General features: G+C 39.7%; 1 protein-coding gene across 1 annotated transcript in view; it reads left to right on the top strand.

Moving 5' to 3' along the window:
- The window catches only part of LOC144598579 (sorting nexin-9-like), a 40,937-nt gene that overhangs the window by 14,010 nt on the left and 5,153 nt on the right, over positions 1 to 21,774 (top strand). The window contains exons 7-15 of the mRNA XM_078408763.1: positions 1,080 to 1,161; positions 2,475 to 2,600; positions 5,408 to 5,525; positions 10,603 to 10,733; positions 11,985 to 12,085; positions 12,553 to 12,653; positions 15,267 to 15,344; positions 17,250 to 17,326; positions 17,458 to 17,547. Of these exons, the coding sequence (XP_078264889.1) occupies positions 1,080 to 1,161; positions 2,475 to 2,600; positions 5,408 to 5,525; positions 10,603 to 10,733; positions 11,985 to 12,085; positions 12,553 to 12,653; positions 15,267 to 15,344; positions 17,250 to 17,326; positions 17,458 to 17,547 (904 nt within the window). The remainder of the gene's footprint in view (positions 1 to 1,079; positions 1,162 to 2,474; positions 2,601 to 5,407; positions 5,526 to 10,602; positions 10,734 to 11,984; positions 12,086 to 12,552; positions 12,654 to 15,266; positions 15,345 to 17,249; positions 17,327 to 17,457; positions 17,548 to 21,774) is intronic.

Raw genomic sequence — 21,774 nt, 5'->3', positions numbered from 1 at the left:
TTTCTAGCCTGTATTTTATCATTTTGATAAAAAATGTATCTCCCATTACTTCTATAACATCCTCCACGGCTACAAATCTCTGATCTCTATTCTTCTTTACTTTGACCTCTTCTGCATTGCTGAATCGTTGGCTGCCATTGTTTGTTGAACTTGCTGTAAATCTCTTAATTTTTTTCCCAGTGTACAAAGTGCTTCGTAAGATTGACTCCTTTATCAAGATTTTGGTCTTCTGTCCTATGTCTTTTTTTGTCACTTGGTGTCAGATTTTGTCAGGCAACATTCCTAGCGAGTGGTTTTGCATTGCTTTCAGAATGATAGCAAAATATTCAGAAGAAGCGAGACTGATCAACCCATCGGGCCCATTCCTGTTCTACACAAGTGTAATCCAATTAGTTCCTTTCCCTGTTCTCTTCTTGATGGCCCGATTAAAACATTTTTTTTTGTAGTTTCTTTTGTTTTTTAATCTTCCCCAATTCTTATTCAATATCCTCTCTATCGCCATGATTACATTGTCTAAATGAATAATAAAAAGCAGACATTAGTACCAACTCCGCTCTATATTTCCTTCTGCCCCAAGAAACAACCATTCATTGTTATCCTGTTTACTGTATCTTAGCCCGTTTTCTATCCATGCTCCATTGATCCTCTTTTATGTATGGGCTTCAGTCTTGGTGGCAAAATTTCATTTAAAATTAGGATTGGATACTGTTGCTATTCTTCACTAACTGTTCTAATCAGCTAATATACTTCAAACTTCATTCTGTGTACAAACCTGTATTATACATTTTCATCGGTGCTAAATTCATCATTTGTCAAAGATAAAACCACATTTTCTAAGACACCCTTGAGCATAAGGCGTCGTGCAGTGAAAAATGTTGTTAATTTAGTTGTGACTTTAGTGATACTCCACTCGAAATGCAATATGTGAGTATGCAATGATCAAATAAAATTATCCGTTAGGAATCATTTATGTACCATTGTCCCCACATTGTGCACATAGGAAAATAATACCACTTCATACTATCAGAAAAGTGTGTACAGGTTGCAGTTATCTAAATATAGTCATCCGTTCCTTGCAGATTATATCAGTTTACAAAAGGAGAAGTTGAGCCTTTCATTTCTGGAAATACCATAAAGACAACCATGAAAATTCATCTGGTAGTAAGTAACATATCATTATTATATACTTGCAATTTGATATTTTAATACAGTATGCTTCAATTAACACAATTTGTAACTCAAATTTGTTAGTGTGTGCTCACAATTATATTTGAGAAATGGTGCCAGATTATCAAACTGCTTGTGTGCAAAGGCTAAAATGAATTCAAAGAGGAATGATATCTTTGTTCCTCAATGTAATCCCCTTTGTGAGTTGCAAATAAGAGGATCTTGTGGATTGTGGCAACAACTATCATCCAATAAGAGTTCACAACATTGGGAGGGTATGGGGAAGAAAAGGTTGTTTTTTTAAAATGGAATATTATATTAATTGCAACAAAAAAACCCCCATCTGGCCATAGATAGAGGTTTCCTTTACTCAGTTTGTGGAAGGTTTCGTTTTTCAGTTTTAGAGATACAGTGAGGATACAGGCTCTTCAGCCCATCGAGTCCATACTGACCAGTGATTCCCACACATTAACACTATCCTCTACTAGGGACAATTATTTTTACATTTATACCAAGTTAATTAACTTACAGACCTGTATGTCTTTGGCATGTGGGAGGAAACTGAAGTTCTCGGAGAAAATCCAAGCTGGTCACAGGGAGAATATACAAGCATCCTTAGCCAGGATCGAACCCGGGTCTCTGGCGCTGTTAGCGCTGTCAGGCAGCATCTCTCCCACTGTGCTACCATATTAACTAAAAATACACATGGAGAGCTCCCACATTTAAATATGTATCTTAGCTAGAAATGGTGTGTTGACCTGCCGGTAGACTTAGATGGACGGTGAAATCTCCCTACCCCGTCATGCTTGAAGCTGAGTCTATGAGATTGAAGTTGGCTGCTGTCTAAAGTGCAATACAGACCATGGTGACCCAAACAATGTTTTACTCCTGACAAATCTTATGTTGATCAATGTTAGCATATACAAGGAAATGATTTCAATATGGTGTCATGTCAAAAACTTCTTAAGAATCCCTAAATTAGAGAACATGTAACTATTTTGATGAAGTATGGATATTGTTGTTTTTTTTAATTTACAAATTCTATTTATTTAATCAATTGTTTTTACAATGAGGAAGATTGGAAATAAAAGTAACTCCAATACCAGAACATTATCCTTCTTAATTCTTTCAAATAGAAAGCACTGGGGGGACCTGTAAATGTTCATACTAATTCAATACGTGAATGTTGTATATCTGTAGTAACATCAAATAAATATTTAATTCTAATTGTGAGTTTATTTGCTGACTGTGTGATCATTATTTCATGTAAAATAAATTAAATTAACACAATTTTCCTCTTGTCTTAGTTTAATGAAGATGGTCCATCCTGGGTATATCCAATAGTACCATTGGAATGCAACATAACCAGTCCTCAGATAGAAACAAAATATTCTGGAATGAAAAAATATATTTCTTATCAACTTACACCTAATGTAAGTATTCTTGTTTTTGTGAGGCTGGTAGGACTAAAAAAATAATTAGGCAGGAAATCTTTGTTGGTAACGATATAGGATCAATGGTTAGCAAGTTATTTAAGCATTAGCACCATCCTCAAAATGGAGTAGATTGGGGATAACGTTATTATTAGTGCTACCTTTACTATCACTCACTGTAATTCCAATAATAGGGTCTAACTCGGGTAGATAACTTGGTCAGAAGGAATGAGGTGGGCCAAAATTTAACATATTGTCTAACTCTATGATTCTATAACCATTCAGCGAAAAATGCTTTAAAATCTGTGGTTATATTTTCTCATTACCAATTGACAAAGTAAGAAGAATGGAAAGAGAAATTTTACCAACTGGCAGAGTTCTTCAGGATCTGCAGGAATGGGTGTAGATGTGAGTACACCTTTGAAAATGGCAGGATATATTGGGAGAAGGGCTTAGCATGTGGAAATTTTGACCTCATAAGTAGAGGCACAGATGACAAAAGTAAGGCAATTATGTTGGACCTTAAGAAAACACTGGTTAGATCCCAACTGAAGGACAGCATTAATTCTGGCCATACCTCTTTGAAGGATTCGGAAGTCCTATAGATGGAGGCAAAGGATTTACTGGAATAGTATCAGACAATGATGGAAATGCTAAGCAGGTCAGGCAATATCTGTGGGGAGAGAAACAGAATTAGTGTTTCAGGTTGATGACATTACATCAGAACTGACCTGCTGAGTACTGTATTTCCAATTTGATTTCAGATTTTCAACATCTGCAGTATTTTATGATTTACTAAAATGTTTGAGATGGGGCATTTCAGTTACGAGACTGAAGAAGCTGGGATTGTTGTCTTTGAGGGACCTTGAGGGATGCACAGGATCATGACTGGTTCAGACACAGTAAATAATGAAAAGATTTTCCCATTGTAGGCTTGCTCAAGGACCAAGAGATGTAGATTTAGAGTAATGAGCAAAAATCATCGATTGAAGGGCGGCACAGTGGTGTAGCTGGTAGAGCTGCCACCTCACAGAGCCCGAGAGCCGGGTTCAATCCTGACCTCGGGAGTTGTTTGTGTGGAGTTTGCATGTTCTCCCTGTGACTGCGTGAGTTTCTTCTGGGTTTCCTCCCACATCCTAAAGACGTGCAGGTTTGTAGGTTAATTGGCCTCTAGAAATTACCCCTAGTGTATAAGGAGTGCCTACAAAAGAGAGATAACAGCTGATCAATAATTGCCGTGGACTCTTGGGCTGGTTTCCATGCTGCATCTTTCAATGTAAAAAAATCCAGGGTCAACATGTCACAATTAACTGGTAGCAGACAAATTTTGCCTTAGATTGTTTCTCTGGAACTCCACCTACAGGGTGACATGGCAAGCAGAATTAAGACAGCCTTTAATTCCTATTTACATAATGACTTTTACAATATCTTGGGATCCATATCTGAGGAAGCATGTGCTAGCTCTGGGGAGGGTCCAGATGAGGTTTACAAGAATGATCCCAGGACCGAGTGGGTTAACATATTATGAGTGTTTGACGACACTGGGCTTGTACTCGCTGGAGTTTAGAAGGATGAGGGGGGACCTCATTGCAACTTACCGAATAGTGAAAGACTTGGATGGAATGGATGTGGAGAGGATGATTCCACCCATGGGAGAATCTAGGACCAGTCCTAGAGGCATCAGAGTTAAAGGACGTTCTTTTAGGTAAGAGGTGAGGAGGAATTTCTTCAGTCAGAGGGTGACGAATCTGTGGAATTCTTTGCCACAGAAGGCTGTGGAGGCCGTCAGTGGATATTTCTAAGGCAGAGATAGATAGATTCTTGATTAGTGCGGGTGTCAGGGGTTATAGGGAGAAGGCAGGTGAATGGGGTTCGGAGGGAGAGATAGATCACCCATGATTGAGTGGTGGAGTAGACTTGATGGGCCGAATGGCTTAATTCTGCTCCTATCATTTATGACCTTATGAACAAGTTTGTTATTTTTTGCTCCAGATTCCAGCATCTGCAGTCTTTTCTCTCCTGTCAACCACATTGGGAGGAAACAACAAGTACACTCAATGATTGGTACTTTCATATGATTTTAAAATGTGGATGCACACATGGTGACCCTGTAATGTTGGGTTAAGTGGGAACGTGCATTATGTGGGGCAAGAGTATATTTGAGATTATTGTATTTGTGTCTTTGGTCAGTTCAGGTTAGGTTCAGATTCTCAGTGTTTGGGACGGATTGGGGAAGTCAGGCAGATCAGTCATCAGTCCACATCTTTATCCCTGAATTACCAGTCCAGTAACAAATTCACAATGCCACTCTATCAGTTATATATGCAAAGTTGTGTTATGTGATATGAAGCAAAAAAGAAAGGCGTGATTGTAAAATAATAACAACACTACTGAATCATTGCCTTGACTATCTTTCAGGTTTTGGTCCGACAAAATAAAAACTCTTGGTCGCACATAATAAAAAGCTGCAACCTGTTATCTTTGATTTCTTGCCATGTAATTATAAAACTATCAATGTTTGCAGAGTTGCTCCAGGTCTGAAGACATTTGATACCTGCTTAGAACCAGTGATCTGAAGCATGAAACAATAATGAATAAAGGTTGTAAGTCCAAACGCAAGGCTGATCATGCCTTATCATAGATGAGTAAAGCACAAATCAGGAAGAGATCGTGTTATGGTTTTGAATAGTACATGAAATTGTTGGAAACCATTTTGCCAACTATTCCTGGATTACATATTTATTTTGTTTCTTTACAATACGTCTTGCTCACATTTCTTTTAAAGTTAATTTGCTACTATTTTGTAGGACACAAATGTATCAGTTTACCATCGATACAAGCATTTTGACTGGCTGTATGGTCGATTATTAGAGAAGTTTGGATCAGCAATCCTAATCCCTTCACTTCCAGAAAAAGACATTCCATGTAAGCACTGGTTAAAAGTATCATGAAGAAGTCTGCATTGTTTTACGATACGATAGAACTTTATTTATCCCAGGAGGGAAATTCACCTGCCAACAGTCATAAAACACAAGATACTTGAAACATGAAATTAAAGTGACGAGTGGAAAAGATTGGGGATGTGCAAAGATTGGGGGGGGGGGGGGGGGGGGCAGGGCAGGCACGACAGAAGGGGGAGTTGTACAGTTTGTTAAGCACAGGGAAAAAGGATTTCCTGTGGTGTTCTGTACTGCATCTTGGTGGAACCAGCCTGTTGCTGAAGGTACTCCTCAGGTTGACCAGTGTGTCATGGAGGGGGTGAGCTGTATTGTCCAAGATGCTCTGCAGTTCGAGGAGCATCCTCTGCTCCAAGACCACCTCCTATGAATCCAACTCTGCCCCCAGGTCAGAGCCAGCCTTCCTGATGAGCTTGTTAGTTGACTACCACAATAGACAGACACATGAAAAGACATGGAATCGGAGGGGGAGGGGGGGGGGGGGGGATATAGATCACTTGCAGGAAGTTATTTTAGAGGTCGCAACATGATAGGCTGAAGGGCCTGTTTCTGTGCTGCACTGTTCCATGGTCTATGTAAAAATAGTTAACTAATTAAAGCAGAAGAATGGATGGGGTAAGAGGTACGGCATGAGGGTTAGGAATAATGTGGCTTGATCTAGCAAAGTGACAGCAAGTGCACAAATGGTTGAGTGGCCTTTAAGTGTGCTGCAAATTCCCAAATACCATGTATCCTTATTCAGTGCAGGACATCTGAACTTCCGTCTCTTGTTGATTAATTCACTCGCATTCATAAATAGCTTATTTAATAAATATGTAATAAAAAATTCTGGAAATACCTAACATGCCAGGGAGCATCTGGGACCCAATCTCCAACCTTCCATGCTGTTCCAATGAAGTGCAGTACAAGCTTGAGGAACAGCACTCCAACCTCTTTCCAGACATTAATTCACTTTAGGATCCAGTGTCAAATCCAACAACTTTAGGGCGGCATGGTGGTGCAACGGTGGAGTCGCTGCCTGACAGTGCCAGAGACTCGGGTTGGATCCTGACTATGGTGCTGTCTGTACGGAGTTTGTACAGTCTCCCCATGACAACGTAGGTTTTCCCCGGGTGCTCCGGAAAGCGTTTCCTTTCACATTCCAAAAACGTACAGTTTTGTAGGTTAATTGGCTTTGGTAAAAATTGTAAAAAATTAAATTGTCCCTAGTGTGTAGTGTACGAGGATCACTGATATACTGATCAGCGTGGACGAGGTGGGCCGAAGGGCCTGTTTCTATGCTGTAGCTCTAAACTAAACTAAACTTCCTCCCACCCAAAATATGATCAGCCAGTTCCATTCAATGCCATTTTCTACGCCAGCCCATTCTACGCCAGACCATTTCCTCCCTCTCCACAGATCAAGTTCATGCCACACAGCACCCTCCCCTGTTCCAAATCCACAGCAAATAAATATTTGGGTTTGTTACCCAAAAGATGAAAATGTTAGTTGATAAAAATATTCAGCAACCCTTCCATAGCTATATTGTGCTCCCTTCTTGGGCCATCAAAATCTTGCCCATCTTAGCTGTTTCTGTTGGCCAAATGTTCACTTCTTCAAGTACAAAACTTAGACATATACATATTAGAATATAATATGCACCATTGAAACGACTGTTAATTTTCCGCTCAACTGCGCATGATGATTGTATAATGTGTATGATTATACAAAATCACCCACTCACCCCAAGAATTCTAGAATCCATGAATAAATTGTGCAAACAATGTCGTACACAGTGAGATTAGATAGAAACTTGAGAAAGTTGTCAATCTCGAGAAATGAGCTGCCACGCCAGAGATGAAATTGAATATAGACAATAGACAATAGACAATAGGTGCAGGAGTAGGCAATTCAGCCCTTCGAGCCAGCACCGCCATTCAATGCGATCATGGCTGATCACTCTCAATCAGTACCCCGTTCCTGCCTTCTCCCCATACCCCCTCACTCCGCTATCCTTAAGAGCTCTATCCAGCTCTCTCTTGAAAGCATCCAACGAACTGGCCTCCACTGCCTTCTGAGGCAGAGAATTCCACACCTTCACCACTCTCTGACTGAAAAAGTTCTTCCTCATCTCCGTTCTAAATGGCCTACCCCTTATTCTTAAACTGTGGCCCCTTGTTCTGGACTCCCCCAACATTGGGAACATGTTTCCTGCCTCTAATGTGTCCAATCCCCTAATTATCTTATATGTTTCAATAAGATCCCCCCTCATCCTTCTAAATTCCAGTGTATACAAGCCCAATCGCTCCAGCCTTTCAACATACGACAGTCCCGCCATTCAGGGAATTAACCTAGTGAACCTACGCTGCACGCCCTCCATAGCAAGAATATCCTTCCTCAAATTTGGAGACCAAAACTGCACACAGTACTCCAGGTGCGGTCTCACCAGGGCCCGGTACAACTGTAGAAGGACCTCTTTGCTCCTATACTCAACTCCTCTTGTTATGAAGGCCAACATTTGATTGGCTTTCTTCACTGCCTGCTGTACCTGCATGCTTCCTTTCATTGACTGATGCACTAGGACAGGTATGTAGGTTAATTGGCTGGGTAAAATGTAAAAATTGTCCCTAGTGGGTGTAGGATAGTGTTAATGTACGGGGATCACTGGGCGGCACGGACTTGGAGGGCCGAAAAGGCCTGTTTCCGGCTGTATATATATGATGATGACATGATGATGATATGATGATGATGATAGGACACCCAGATCTCGTTGAACTCCCCCTCCTCCTAACTTGACACCATTCAGATAATAATCTGCCTTTCTATTCTTACTTCCAAAGTGAATAACCTCACACTTATCTACATTAAACTGCATCTGCCATGTATCCGCCCTCTCACACAACCTGTCCAAGTCACCCTGCAGCCTTATTGCATCTTCCTCACAATTCACACTACCCCCCAGCTTAGTATCATCTGCAAATTTGCTAATGGTACTTTTAATCCCTTCGTCTAAGTCATTAATGTATATCGTAAATAGCTGGGGTCCCAGCACCGAACCTTGCGGTACCCCACTGGTCACTGCCTCCCATTCCGAAAGGGACCCATTTATCCCCACTCTTTGCTTTCTGTCTGTCAACCAATTTTCTATCCATGTCAGTACCCTACCCCCAATACCATGTGCCCTAATTTTGCCCACTAATCTCCTATGTGGGACCTTGTCGAAGGCTTTCTGAAAGTCGAGGTACACCACATCCACTGACTCTCCCCTGTCAATTTTCGTAGTTACATCCTCAAAAAATTCCAGTAGATTTGTCAAGCATGATTTCCCCTTCGTAAATCCATGCTGACTCGGAATGATCCTGTTACTGCTAACCAAATGCTCAGCAATTTCGTCTTTTATAATTGACTCCAGCATCTTCCCCACCACTGATGTTAGATAAATATGAAGTGGTGCATTTAGGAAAGAATTTGAGGAGAGGCAACATAAAATATGGGGGAAAAAAGGAGCCTTCGGTAGGTTAATTACCCATTTAAATTAGTCGTAGTAAGTGAATGGTAGAATCTAGGGCGAGTTGATGAGAATGTCAGGAGAACGAAAATGTGATTAATGGACTATTACAAAAGGTGGTTAATAGTTAGGTGAACCCTCCATTGGTTGATTGGCCTGTTTCTGTGCTGTATGCCTGTAGGAGTCTATTCTGTTTGAGATCTCACCAGAGCCCGGCACAAACTCAGCAAAATGTTTTATCGAAAGTAGATGGCACGATGGCGCAGCCTTACAGCGCCAGAGACCCAGGTTCAAACCTGACAATGGGTGCTGTCAGTATGGAGTTTGTACGTTCTCCCCATGACCTGCGTAGGTTTTCTTTGGGTGCTCCCACACTCCAAAAAACTACAGGTTTGTAGGCTAATTGGCTTGTAAAATTATAATTTGTCCCTCGTGTGTAAGATAGTGTTAGTGTGCGGGGATCGTTGGTCGGCAGACGCGGTGGGCCAAAGGGCCTGTTTCCACACTGTATCTCTAAACTAAAATTAAACTAGTGTGCAACATAGAGCAAAATATCATCTGGTTTTCTGCTTGTTTACTGAATTTGCACGTTTTTCTTCTGAATTTCATGAATACATGCCAATATCCTCTGCACACCAATATTTAAATTCTGTTTTTCTATTCTTCTATATTAGGAGAATGTTGCCTCTCCTCAAATTCTTTCCTAAATGCACCACTTCATATTTCTCTATATTCAATTTCATCTCTGGCGTGGCAGCTCATTTCTCGGAGATTGACAACTTTCTCAAGTTTCTATCTAATCTCACCTTCTCCTATATTAAACTATATTCGTCATCTTGCCCATTTGTTTGTCCTATCTCTATCCCCTTGCAGACTCTTTACATCCCCTCATTTTCACATCTAGCTTTATAACATCAGCATGTTTGGCTATGCTGAACTCTGCTGTTCATCCAAGACATTAATACTCCTCTTGAAACGCTGAGGATCTAGGACTAATCCCTGTGGTACCTCAGAAGCAACAGTCTGCTAACCAAGAAATAATCTATTTTTATTCCTACTCTGTTTTCTGTTCCTTAACTAACCCCTTGTCAATCCCAAGACGTTCATTTAGTTTAGAGATACAGTGTGGAAATAGATCCTTTGGCCCATTGAGCTCGTGCCAGCCAGCAACCACCCATACACCAGTTCTATCCTACACATATGGGACAATTTATAGAAGCTAATTAAACTACAAATCTTCAAGTCTTTGGTATGTGGAAGGAAATCAGAGCATCTGGAGAAAACCCACAGGTTACAGGGAGAAAGTACAAACTCCATACACACAGCACCTGTAGTCAGGATCGAACCCAGGTCTCTGGCGCTTTAAGGCAACAACTCTGCCACTGTGTTGCCATATTATCCAACAAACAGTAAACCCTTATTTTAGGCAATTGGCTTTTGCACTTTCTTAAAGAGTTAACATGATGGTTTAAATCTTATTCTGTGAGTAACTGATCAATTGATCATTTGCTCGGTGTATGGTACATAATGCAAGATTATCTTTGTTTTCAATTTATAGGGCGGTTTAGTGAAGACTTTATACAGTCTCGAATGGGTGGACTGCAAACATGGATAAGCCGCATATCTCGTCACCCAGTGATTTCCCAGAGTGAAATTTTCCAACACTTTATCAGAAAAAGAGATGTAAAAGTGAGTATTTGACTCACTATTTTAAAGAAAGCCATCGTGAAGAAAAATGCTCAGTCTTGATTATTCATTTTTATATTTAATCACATTTCACAGATTCATCATTTCCTTTTCTGAAACTCCTGTGATAATCTGAACCAGGATAACAAATGAATCCATAAACTAAAATAAACTATATACATAATACATAACATAAGTGGAACATGTTTGTTGAAGTTCATATTCTAGTTCATATTCATATTCATATTTTAGAAAATGCTTAAAACGAGCAACAAAGATTTAGTATCTTAGAAGTGGAACCCATGGATTTTTGGATCACAAGCTATTTCATTCTCAAACCAAACTACCATGCTGGGAATTTATGAGGAAATAATTACTGTGTTACAACGAAAAATAGAGAGAAAATGAAAGGACCAAATCCATATGATTAACACTTCCAATACCCAATTTATCTGTGTATGTGTGTGTGTGTGACAAATGTGAAAGATACATCTTCTGGATCCGCTGGGTGCATCCTCAGTGATGTGACTTGGGTTCATCGGGTGTTTTGGGTCTCACAACATCAGACACCCTCGCCCAGGCGACTCAGCTGGGGTTGATCAGGCCCCGACCTGCGTCCCAGCAGCAACTGCCCACGGATCAGCCCTCTTAATCCAAAGCCATCTAGTGGCTTTCTCTGCGGCTTTGCTTGCGGATTGAATGGCCCTCTTCTTTGCCAGCCCTGTAATGCCCTATTGGTTGAGGACTTTGCAGAGTGAGCATCCTGCAAAGCCTCTACAGCCCACCTCTATGGGTTTATAGTATGTCTTCCAGCCTCTGCCCTGGCACATCTCCACCAGTTCCTGGTACTTTGCGCGTTCCCTCTCATTAGCTTCTTAAATACGCTCTTCCCAGGGCACTGTCAGCTCCAGAATGTTGCTTCGGAGGTGATGATCCTGTCTGGCCGGAGTGATGTTGCAGAGAGATATTGGAAATGTATTTTTCTTCCATCCTGCACTTTCTGTCACACTATGCACAATTTGAATATGGCGTTGAATATAAACAATGAATAAGTGTTGTACTGTTTCGATAAGTGCAATACTTCCTCAGGAAGATAACGATTTCTTTTAAATCAACAGCATTGAAAATATTGCTGCATTTATGGATTGTCATTATGTCCTCCGAGCCTTGCCGTCGCTGATCCTTCATCTCTACTGGCTTTGAGTTATTGCTGTACATTGTTCTGATTTTTGAATGTAGCATTGCTCCCTCCAGGAATGGAAATCTGGTAAAAGAGTTGCAGAGAAAGACGAAGCAGTTGGAGGAATGATATTCTCTGAAATTATGGCGTTGTCACAGTTTAAGCTGCTGGATGGGTAGGTTTATTTTGTGTACAGTTAGAAACTATTTGCTCAATGATTTTACAAAAGCAATCAGTTCTAAAATAACATTTTTTCTAAAAAAAACTTTAGAAAAAAAATGATGAATAGGGATGTAATATATTTTTTTAAACTGATATTTCACAATTAGAACAGGGCATTTAAATGTTGTCCAGTTCAATTAGATACATACAAGGGGGGAGCTCATGGCGAGCTATAAGGTTTGAATGCATGATTAATTAAGTTGCAGTATCTTAAGTTGCCAAAATGTCAAGCAGTGTGATGGAGCGCAGTGCAAGTCATTCATATTGATGCACAAAAGTACGAAGAAGAAAGTAAAACCATTAATAAATGTTTAACTGTTGAGTTTAAACCTAATTACAATCTTATACCCTTTACAATGTTGGGTGTGATGGGTCAGTTCTTTATATTTGTTGACAACTTATTTCTCTTTCAATTTAAAGAGAAGAAGCGGACAAATGTTTGACTTTTGCCAAGTGTATGGGAGAAAGTGTCAGAAATCTTATATCGGTAACGGAAGAACACATGGCTCATTGCACTGGAAGTATGTATATTAATGCACGGCAAAACGTAAAAATGGTGTCTTTAGAAACTGTACCTGAACAATTCTGGTGCAAGTATCTACCAGTAGTGACACAAGAACTTGCTAATGGATCTAAAAATGAAATACAGTATTAAAGATTGCTGTGCAAATAATTTCCCCAATGGCATGCCATTCACAACATGAGAGGATAAATATGAGAATAATATTGGTTTTCAATTTCAACAAGAATACTTTATATTTGTTGAACGTATTTGATTGTGGCAAAATTACCATAGAAGTTGCAAATAGCTGCAAGGATCTTATCGAAACATACAAGATTATTAAGGGGTTGGACACGTTAGAGGCAGGAAACATGTTCCCAATGTTGGGGGAATCCAGAACCAGGGGCCACAGTTTAAGAATAAGGGGAAGCGAAGGCCATTTAGAACGGAGATGAGGAAAAACTTTTTCAGTCAGAGAGTTGTAAATCTGTGGGATTCTCTGCCTCAGAAGGCAGTGGAGGCCAATTCTCTGAATGCATTCAAGAGAGAGCTCGACAGAGCTCTTAAGGATAGTGGAGTCAGGGGGTATGGGGAGAAGGCAGGAATGGGGTACTGATTGAGAATGATCAGCCATGATCACATTGAATGGTGGTGCTGGCTCGATATTGTCTATTATCTATTGAATCTGTACAAGGAATAGGTAACACAAAGGCCTGATCATCATTGATATGAAGTCTGCATCTGTGAGTTTTGCCTTTTAGTGCTACTCCCAATAACAGTTCAGAAATGATACTACTTGGGCAGAATCACAAGAATCCTTAAAACCACCATGGTTAATTTTAGAATTTCCAGTGTTAGTACCATAGATAATAACATAGCCTGGAGAATGTTTGCCATGGAGCATTATTGCATCAACAGGAAGAGCTTGCTCTGCTCGCCAAAGGCAAGGTTTTGACCCTTTCTTTGTTCATACTGTGGGAAAATGGTTGGCAAACAGGTTTCTTTAAAACAAGCATTGCCTGAAACCCATCCAAAATGATTTTTAAGCAAAATATGAAATCTCTTGATCTCTCCTGTTGATTTAAATATTTTACCAGCTTTTTGGTGGACCCTTGACACAATTTCAAACATTTCATAGCAAATGCTTGCATTGATACTTACCACCCCAAATATCACCCCACCCCTTGAGAGTTGTTTAGTAGATCTTCTTTCTTCACACCTACCCCTATTTGGGGGCTAAACTTTGTGGGGGAGAGTTACTCCAGTCAGGGCCATCTTAACGCATGGGCCTGATGGGCACTTGCCCGGGGGCCCACGAGCATAGGGGCCCCATGCTGATCTGTGTATGTTAAGTGACTTGCAATAAATAAATACTACTTTAAAAATGTAGGTTCAATAAGTGCTTTTTTCGCAACATTTTCAGTCACTAAGTGCTTCTCACAGCGATCTGTAAGTGCTTTTCGCAACAATGTAGCACCCTAAGTCCATCGCTAAGTGCTTTTCGGTAAGTGCTTTTCGCCGGCACGACGGGGGGGGGGGGGGGGGGGGGCTGGTAGGGAAAGGGGGGTGGGGGAGAGTAACGGTAGGGGCCCCAGTACACTGCTTTGCCCGGGGGCCCATAATGCTGTAAAAACGTCCCTGACTCCAGTCAATTGTCAATTTAAGCATAGGAGATTAGAAAGTAGATGGCTCACTGATGTGTGATTGATACATCAATGTAAGGTTAGTTCCTCTTGCTGGTTCCATTCCGCAAGCAAAAAAAACAACGATAATGTTTCGGTGTGACGCTGCCGAGCCATGAGAAAATTTCACCAAATATTTCCAATTGCTGTCTAAATCATTAAGATTATACTTCAAGTCACCACTGACGCTAAAGGCAAGACAGTTCAGTTTCAGTTCAGTTCACTTTAGTTAATTGTCACTTAGCAGAAACACAACACATGATTACAATCGAGCCATTTACAGTGTATAGATACATGATAAGGGAATAATATTTAGTGCAAGGAAAAGCCAACAAAGTCCAAGCAAGGGTAGTTCGATGGTCATCAAAGAGGTAGATAGTAGTTCAGCGCTGCTCTCTGGTTGTGGTAGCATGATTCAGTTGCCTGATAACAGCTGGGAAGAAACTGTCCCCGAATCTGGTGGTGTGTGTTTTCACACTTCTATACCTTTTGCCTGATGGGAGAGGGGAGAAGAGGGAGTGACCAGGGTGCGACTCGTCCTTGATTATGCTGCTGGCCTTGCCAAGGCAGCATGAGGTATAAATGAAATCAATAGAAGGGAGGTTGGTTTGTGTGATGGTCTGGGCTACATCCACAATTCACTGCAATTTCTTGTGGTCTTGGATGAAAGCTGTTCCCAAACCAAGCTGTGATGCAACCTGATAAAATGCTTTCTAAGGTGCATCTGTAGAAGTTGGTGAGAGTTGTTGGGGACATGCCAAACTTCCTAAGCCTTCTAAAGAAGTAGAGTACTATGAATATTTGGATGAATCTATTATGTTAATAAATTAATAATGGTGTTAATTATGAAAACTTCACATAAATGGCAATATTCTTTGGATTGCTGCATTATGCTTCAAAGTTGTGCTAAAATAAATTTTGCAATGTAATTTTTAAATCTGTTCTTTCAGCATTGAAGTCTGAATACATCAAAATAGGAAGAGCATTCTCCGATCTGTCAGCATCATTTGATAAAAGCACCTATCATGGTAAAGTGACTGCTTTAGTGTCAATCTAGTGATTTTAACAATTAATTTAGAAATAAAGATCTTGGCCTCAGCTATATCTTAAACAAATACAGCAAGCATCATAAATCGTAACCAAATGCATTTGACAGACCTTTTAGGTTGACCTTGGATGTCTTGGGTTTGATATATTTTGCTGCTAGCCAGACTCCCAAATGCATTATTTTTGTTTTAAAGAACGTACCACCTTTGGACATGATATGCGGTAACTAGATCACCAAATCTTTGTTTGAAAATGATGGAAGCTAGTTTTGTCCAGTTCTGCAAAGCCAACATAATTTCAAGTGGTAATTCTTGAATGCATTAAAAAGTGCATTGAGATGGAGCAATATTTTCATGCTCATGGCATGCAGTTCTTAACAGGAACTTGCTTTAATTCGTGGGGCTGCTTTGGAGCAGTTTTGAACTTGAATGCTGAATAATATGGGCACTCGGTACACAGACACCTCTGAAAGTGCTAACAATTTTGATGGTTGGGGGTCCACTGGAAAACAGTTGCCCTCCCGCCCCCTCCCTCCTAAGAACATACAGTATGGAGGTTAGAAAATTATGAGAATTATATGTTGCTGACTGGACAACATCACTACACCGTGACAGTGACAAAGGTCCCGACACAATATGTTGTCTGACCATTCCCTCAACAGATGCTGTCTGACCCGCTGAGTTCCTCCTGCACTTTGATTTTTGCTCAAGATTCCAGCATCTACAGTTTCTTGTGTGTCCTCTGAAGTTTTACTGTGGCTATTGTTTTAAAAATCCCAACCATAGATGAATCTATTTCAATCCTAGAACGCATTTAGATGATACACTGTTTGGAGATCTGCATTGATCACAAAATTACGTGCAATTCTTTTACAATAGCAGTGTGTGACATTGGTGCTACTTATGAATAGTCATGTGTGGCCATGTAATAATGCACAGTAATAATAATAATTAATATAGTATTCCCTTTTTCCACTAGAAACAAGGAACTGCAAATGCTGGCTTGCAAAAGAAGGCACCAAGTGCTGGAATAACTCACCTATCCCGAAATGTCACCTATCCTGAAGCTTCACCGATCCTTGTTCTCCACAGATGTTGCATAACACACTGAGTCACTCCAGCACATTGTACCCTTTTTCCACTTTGCTGGTTCCAATTTCAGTACATTTTGTAAACATGCTGGTATTAGTCCAATTCTAGAGGGCAATTTAAACAATGCAAATGTAATCATCTTCTTTGGGCTGATTTCATGTCTCTGCTGATGGTGAAAGTCCAAAAAACAGATAAAGTGCAACTTCTTTGCTGCAAATCTAATGACAAGAGGCTTGATGCACAAGCATCATTTTGGATTGACATCGCATGAAATGTACTTCTGACAGACTGTTGAATAAAGTTAATGAAGTACCTCGTAGGTCCTTCAAACCTCTATATATTTAAAACAACCCCTGTAATTAATTGTATGATTTTACACACAGTAGGTATAGCAAATCCTGAACCTTAAGCAATTACTTTTCTATATGTGTACAGTATATCTCTATAGTTATAATCTCTACAGTTACCCTGAAAGCTGGAGAATGAAATTCCAGCCTGTAAGATGTTGCATGCAAGATAGACACCAAATGCTGGAGTAACTCAGTGGGCCAGGCAGCATCTCTGGATAGAAGGAATGGGAGACGTTTCAGTGTGAGACCCTTCTTCAGATGGAGTCTATCTTTAGTGTAAACCAGCATCTGCAGTTCCTTCCTATACAAGATCTTGAATGCTACACCACAGAATATTATATAAATATGGAATTGAAGTATAGTGTTCTTGAGTGCTGGAGTGCAGACGCCTAAGTGAATTCTCAGATTATTTTAACAGATTAAACTTGTTATCATTTTTCAAAAGGAAAAGGCTCAATTGGGAATGCTTTATCATTTGTTGGAAAAACATACGATGATATTGGGAATCTTCATTTTGATCAGGTAAACTAGACTTATTAACTGTAATTATTTGATTAAGATTTAATCATAAATTTTCCATTTTGTAAAATTAATGACTTCAGAAATATCTAATGGTATGATAAATACCTGGTGCATTTTTGTTTGTCTTCTAGCCAAAAAAAGATGCTCACAGCCTGATTGAGATCAGTAAAGAGTACAAAGGGTTGCTGACTTGTTTCCCTGATATTATGAGCGTCCTCAAGGTTAGTCAATGACTACGTTTGTTTTGAATCACAAAATGTGGCCCATTACTCAGTTTGGCTATGATTATTGGTCATTTATACCATTATTAATACATAATTTCAACTCGGTTTCCCGAAGGGATAACTTGGCAACCATCAGCCAGATATTTCCCAGCTCAATTGTGCTAAAGCAAAATCTATGTGAGGTGGTGTAAGAAAATAATTGCAGATGCTGGTACAAATCGAAGGTATTTATTCACAAAATGTTGGAGTAACTCAGCAGGTCAGTCTGAAGAAGGGTCTCGACCCAAAACGTCACCCATTCCTTCTCTCCTGAGATGCTGCCTGACCTGCTGAGTTACTCCAGCATTTTGTAAATCTATGTGAGGTGAATCGATTTCTCTTGAAAGTAAAGACCGAAAACGTGCATTGCAGCCCATTTTATTCAAGGTTGTTATTAATAATAGACACATAAAGCTGGAGTAACTCAGCGGGTCAGGTAGCATCTCTGGAGAAAAGAAATGGGTGACATTTTGAGTCGAGACCCTTCTTCAATAACTTGTGTGTGTATTGTAAAGAGCAGTGTCAGATTATCTGCACAGGCATTTTTAAATAATGATAGTCTTTTGCTTGAAAATAGGGGATACAGTGCAACTTACCCAGCAAAAACAATGAGCTGGCCAATGGAATATGGTGGGAAATGATCCAAATGTAGCAACATGGCTTTGCACAACTCAGTATGCAATCTTAGATCAGACTGATGCATTGGGAACTGCTTGGGAATACATGGAGTCCTTTGACTCAGAAATAAACTTTTTGGACTATTGCGAGAAGTTCCAAAATGCATTTCTTCAAAGGATACTAATTTCACACTGGGCCTTGAACTTTTATACATGAAGTGCTCCACTCCTGATAAGCAGTTACTTGCCACACTTTATTTTCCAAAATGAAATCAAATTGCTTCTTTCTTGGTTTGGGCCATTATAAATGAATGTTGATGATTTTTCCAACAACGAGGAGTCCTCATTTAATCTAAACAAAGGTAGTCAAACAGTATGCATGGAGGGTTTTTAAAAAGATTTGGATGTTTGATTTTTGAGAGAATGTTGAAAGAAGAAATCCTAAGGTGGGCAACTTCTCACCCTTCACTTACTGGTGCAATAAGAAGAACATTCTAACAGGCTGTCTTTGTGACAGGGTTTCAATAGAGGGCCACCTTGCCCATATTTTCCTCCTTTATGTCGGGTTCTTTGTATAATTTCTTGAGATTAGGGATACTTTCTATCCCTAAATATCAGAAAATGGCGGTGAGCCAACGTCTTCGGAGAAAAAGCATTTTTTGAAAATACAGTCTGAAGAAGGGTCTCGACCCAAAATGTCACCTATCCATGTTCTCCAGAGATGCTGCCTGATGCACTGTTACTCCAGCACTATGTGTCCATTTGAGTACCTTAACCCGTGGTTGTCCTTCCAGTGAAGGAACTCCCACATTATTTTGGGGTAGGAGGTTCCAAGGGCTAGATCCATCAGGTAGATCAATATACTTACCATTCAGAAGAAGGGTCCTGACCTGAAACATTGCCTATCCATGTCCTCCAGAGATGCTGCTTGACCCGCTGAATTACTCCAGCACTTTGTGTTTTGCTATTCGAGTAAGTCCTTTGGTCTGGATGGATATGAACAGTGTTGAAGTGGATAATACCCAACCATGCTCCTGACCTGCTGGTGGAAAGGCTTTGGGTGATTCACTTGTTACAGGATACCCAGTTTCTGACCTGCTCTTGTAGTTACAGTATTGACTTGAATGGCCCACTTGTGTTCCTGTTTAATGACCACTCCAGATGGTAGGAAGTGGGCAATGGTAATAGAGAAACAAGGAACTGCAGATGTTGGTTAATACACAAAAAGGACACAAAGTGCTGGAGTTACACAGCAGGTCATGCAGCATCTCTGGAGAGCATGGATAGGTGACGTTTTCATCGGTCTGAAGAAGGGTCTCGACCTTGCACTTTGTTTTTGTTACAGTTAGGAATAACTTTATGAATTAAATTCTGATTTAACCGAAACAGCTAAAATACAGAATACGCAAGAAAATGGATTTCGAAAAAAGCTTCAAATTTATTTTCAAATTTCATTTTGCTTTGCATTAGTTATGCTTTTTTGACAGCTTATTTTTAATAACCTTATTTTCAGTAGTACTTTTCAGTGACATCAACTTTCACCATTGTCTACTTTGTAAGATTCTTAATAAACACATGAAAAAATGTATTAGTAATATCAGTGTAAGTCTACTAGTCCCATGATTCTGTAGATTTTTCTAATATTATTTGTTGAATCGATTTGATCTTTCATGTTTTTTCTAATACTTTGAATTCTGTAGAATAAATAAATAGGACAAACAAATTGTTTATATCACTTCATCAAATATATATATTGAAATGGCTGCATTACACCGGTCCAACTTGGATAACATTATCCATATTGCTTTCATGAAAGTTAAGTAAGTATATTGTTTCATAAATGAGCAGTGAGGCATTAAAACCTGAAAGTATTGTAAAGGTAACTCCTTCAGAACAAAAACGGAAAAAGGAAAACATGCACAATATATCAATTTCTTTCTTAGAACAAACGTTTACGAATACTTCATTACTACATTGCATCAGAACATGTTCAGGCCACAATAATAAGGTTTTGCCATATATAAATAATAGCAACATGTTGGCACAAATGATTCCTGGTCTGATCTTTACTGTGAACACTTCTAAAGGAAGTATAAATGTAACAGCCTTGAACACAGAAATAATGTGAGCTATGAAATAAATGCATATGGTGGAAAAAATTCCCTTTTCTTCAGAGTGCCACAACAAGAAGAGTAAAATCAAAGAAAATGTTAGATTCACTCCATGTGTGGAGTTTGGTGTAACATTAGGTAGTCCTTGTTGCCTAATCCAGTATCTGGAGTGGTGATGATCGATCCAGTAGAATAAAGAAGCCAAACATATGCAAACTGTTGAGGCTAATTTAAAGTGAAGGTCCGTTAGCCAAGTCGGGGGAGGTTCAAAATAATTCTGGCCAGGTTGCAACAGCATTCCAATCTCAATAACACTGATCACTTGGACAAGAGCCTCTGTCGTGAATGCAACAGCAAGACTGAAAATACACACTTCAGTGAAATGTGACAGATGACGACACTGGTCCTTACTGGCACCACTCTCCAGGAAGAGTATAATGCTGTTCATTGTGGTGCACAGTACACCACAGAAAAGACAGATGATTGTCCATTCGAAGTCAGCTGAAACGTTCGGAGTGATGAGAAATAAACAGGCAAAACTCAGCAGTAGTTCTAACCAGCGCAGAGTGAAGATGTTCTTCCTGACAGTATCCATAGGTAAAGCTGAATGGTTAAAAACGAGTCAGGCTTTAATTTTTTTTTAAAAAAGGCAGCCTGCAGTTCATTCAGTTGTGTTTCTCTCTGAAGCTCACAGAATCCAAAGCGAAATCCTCCTGCCCCCACATAACTGGAATTTTCCCTCCTACTGCTAGTGCAAACTCTTCATAAACTGAGTCAGTGCAAACCAGGCACCAAGCGATACTGCTTTTTATTGGCTTATTTAATAACGCCCTTTCATTCAAGAAAGCTGCATACAGATATCACAGTAACAAAATGGGATAATTGTATTAACCATCACTTTCATACAAGCTTAACTGGATTTACTCGTAAACAAAAATCAAACCCTGTGACACTATCAAATTATGCATCATAATTTTGAAATATATATTGTTTGCTTTAAAATTTAAGGTCTTGAAATTTAAGAGCAGAATATTCTAAATAAACATTAATTTTTGGGGGTAAAATTGTGATTGCTATTCCCATAGTATAGAATTTCAGTCTATTGTTGTATTGTTGATGAATGTTTTTGTTGACACACTGACAAAGAATGGTGAGCACCTGATCTTTCGTGTGTTCATAAGTGATAGGAGCAGAATTAGACCATGCGGCCCATCAAGTCTATTCTGCCATTCAATCATGGCTGATCTATCTTTCCCTGTCAACCCCATTCTCCTGCCTTCTCCCCATAACCCCTGACATCCTGTTTACTTCATTAATGTATTGTACAGCAACGGGGTTTGGACATCATCGAAGGGAGTGCTAATGGCGACAAATGGCGTATCATGGTTCCAGGAGATTCTGTTATGGGATTAATTTGCTTCAAAATGCCGATTATTGATCAAGCTACTGCCGGAATT

Source organism: Rhinoraja longicauda, chromosome 12 (assembly GCF_053455715.1).
Source record: "Rhinoraja longicauda isolate Sanriku21f chromosome 12, sRhiLon1.1, whole genome shotgun sequence".
Lineage (NCBI taxonomy): Eukaryota > Metazoa > Chordata > Chondrichthyes > Rajiformes > Arhynchobatidae > Rhinoraja > Rhinoraja longicauda.
Note: the sequence above shows the minus strand (reverse complement) of the source record. Positions and strands in the feature narration are given on the sequence as shown.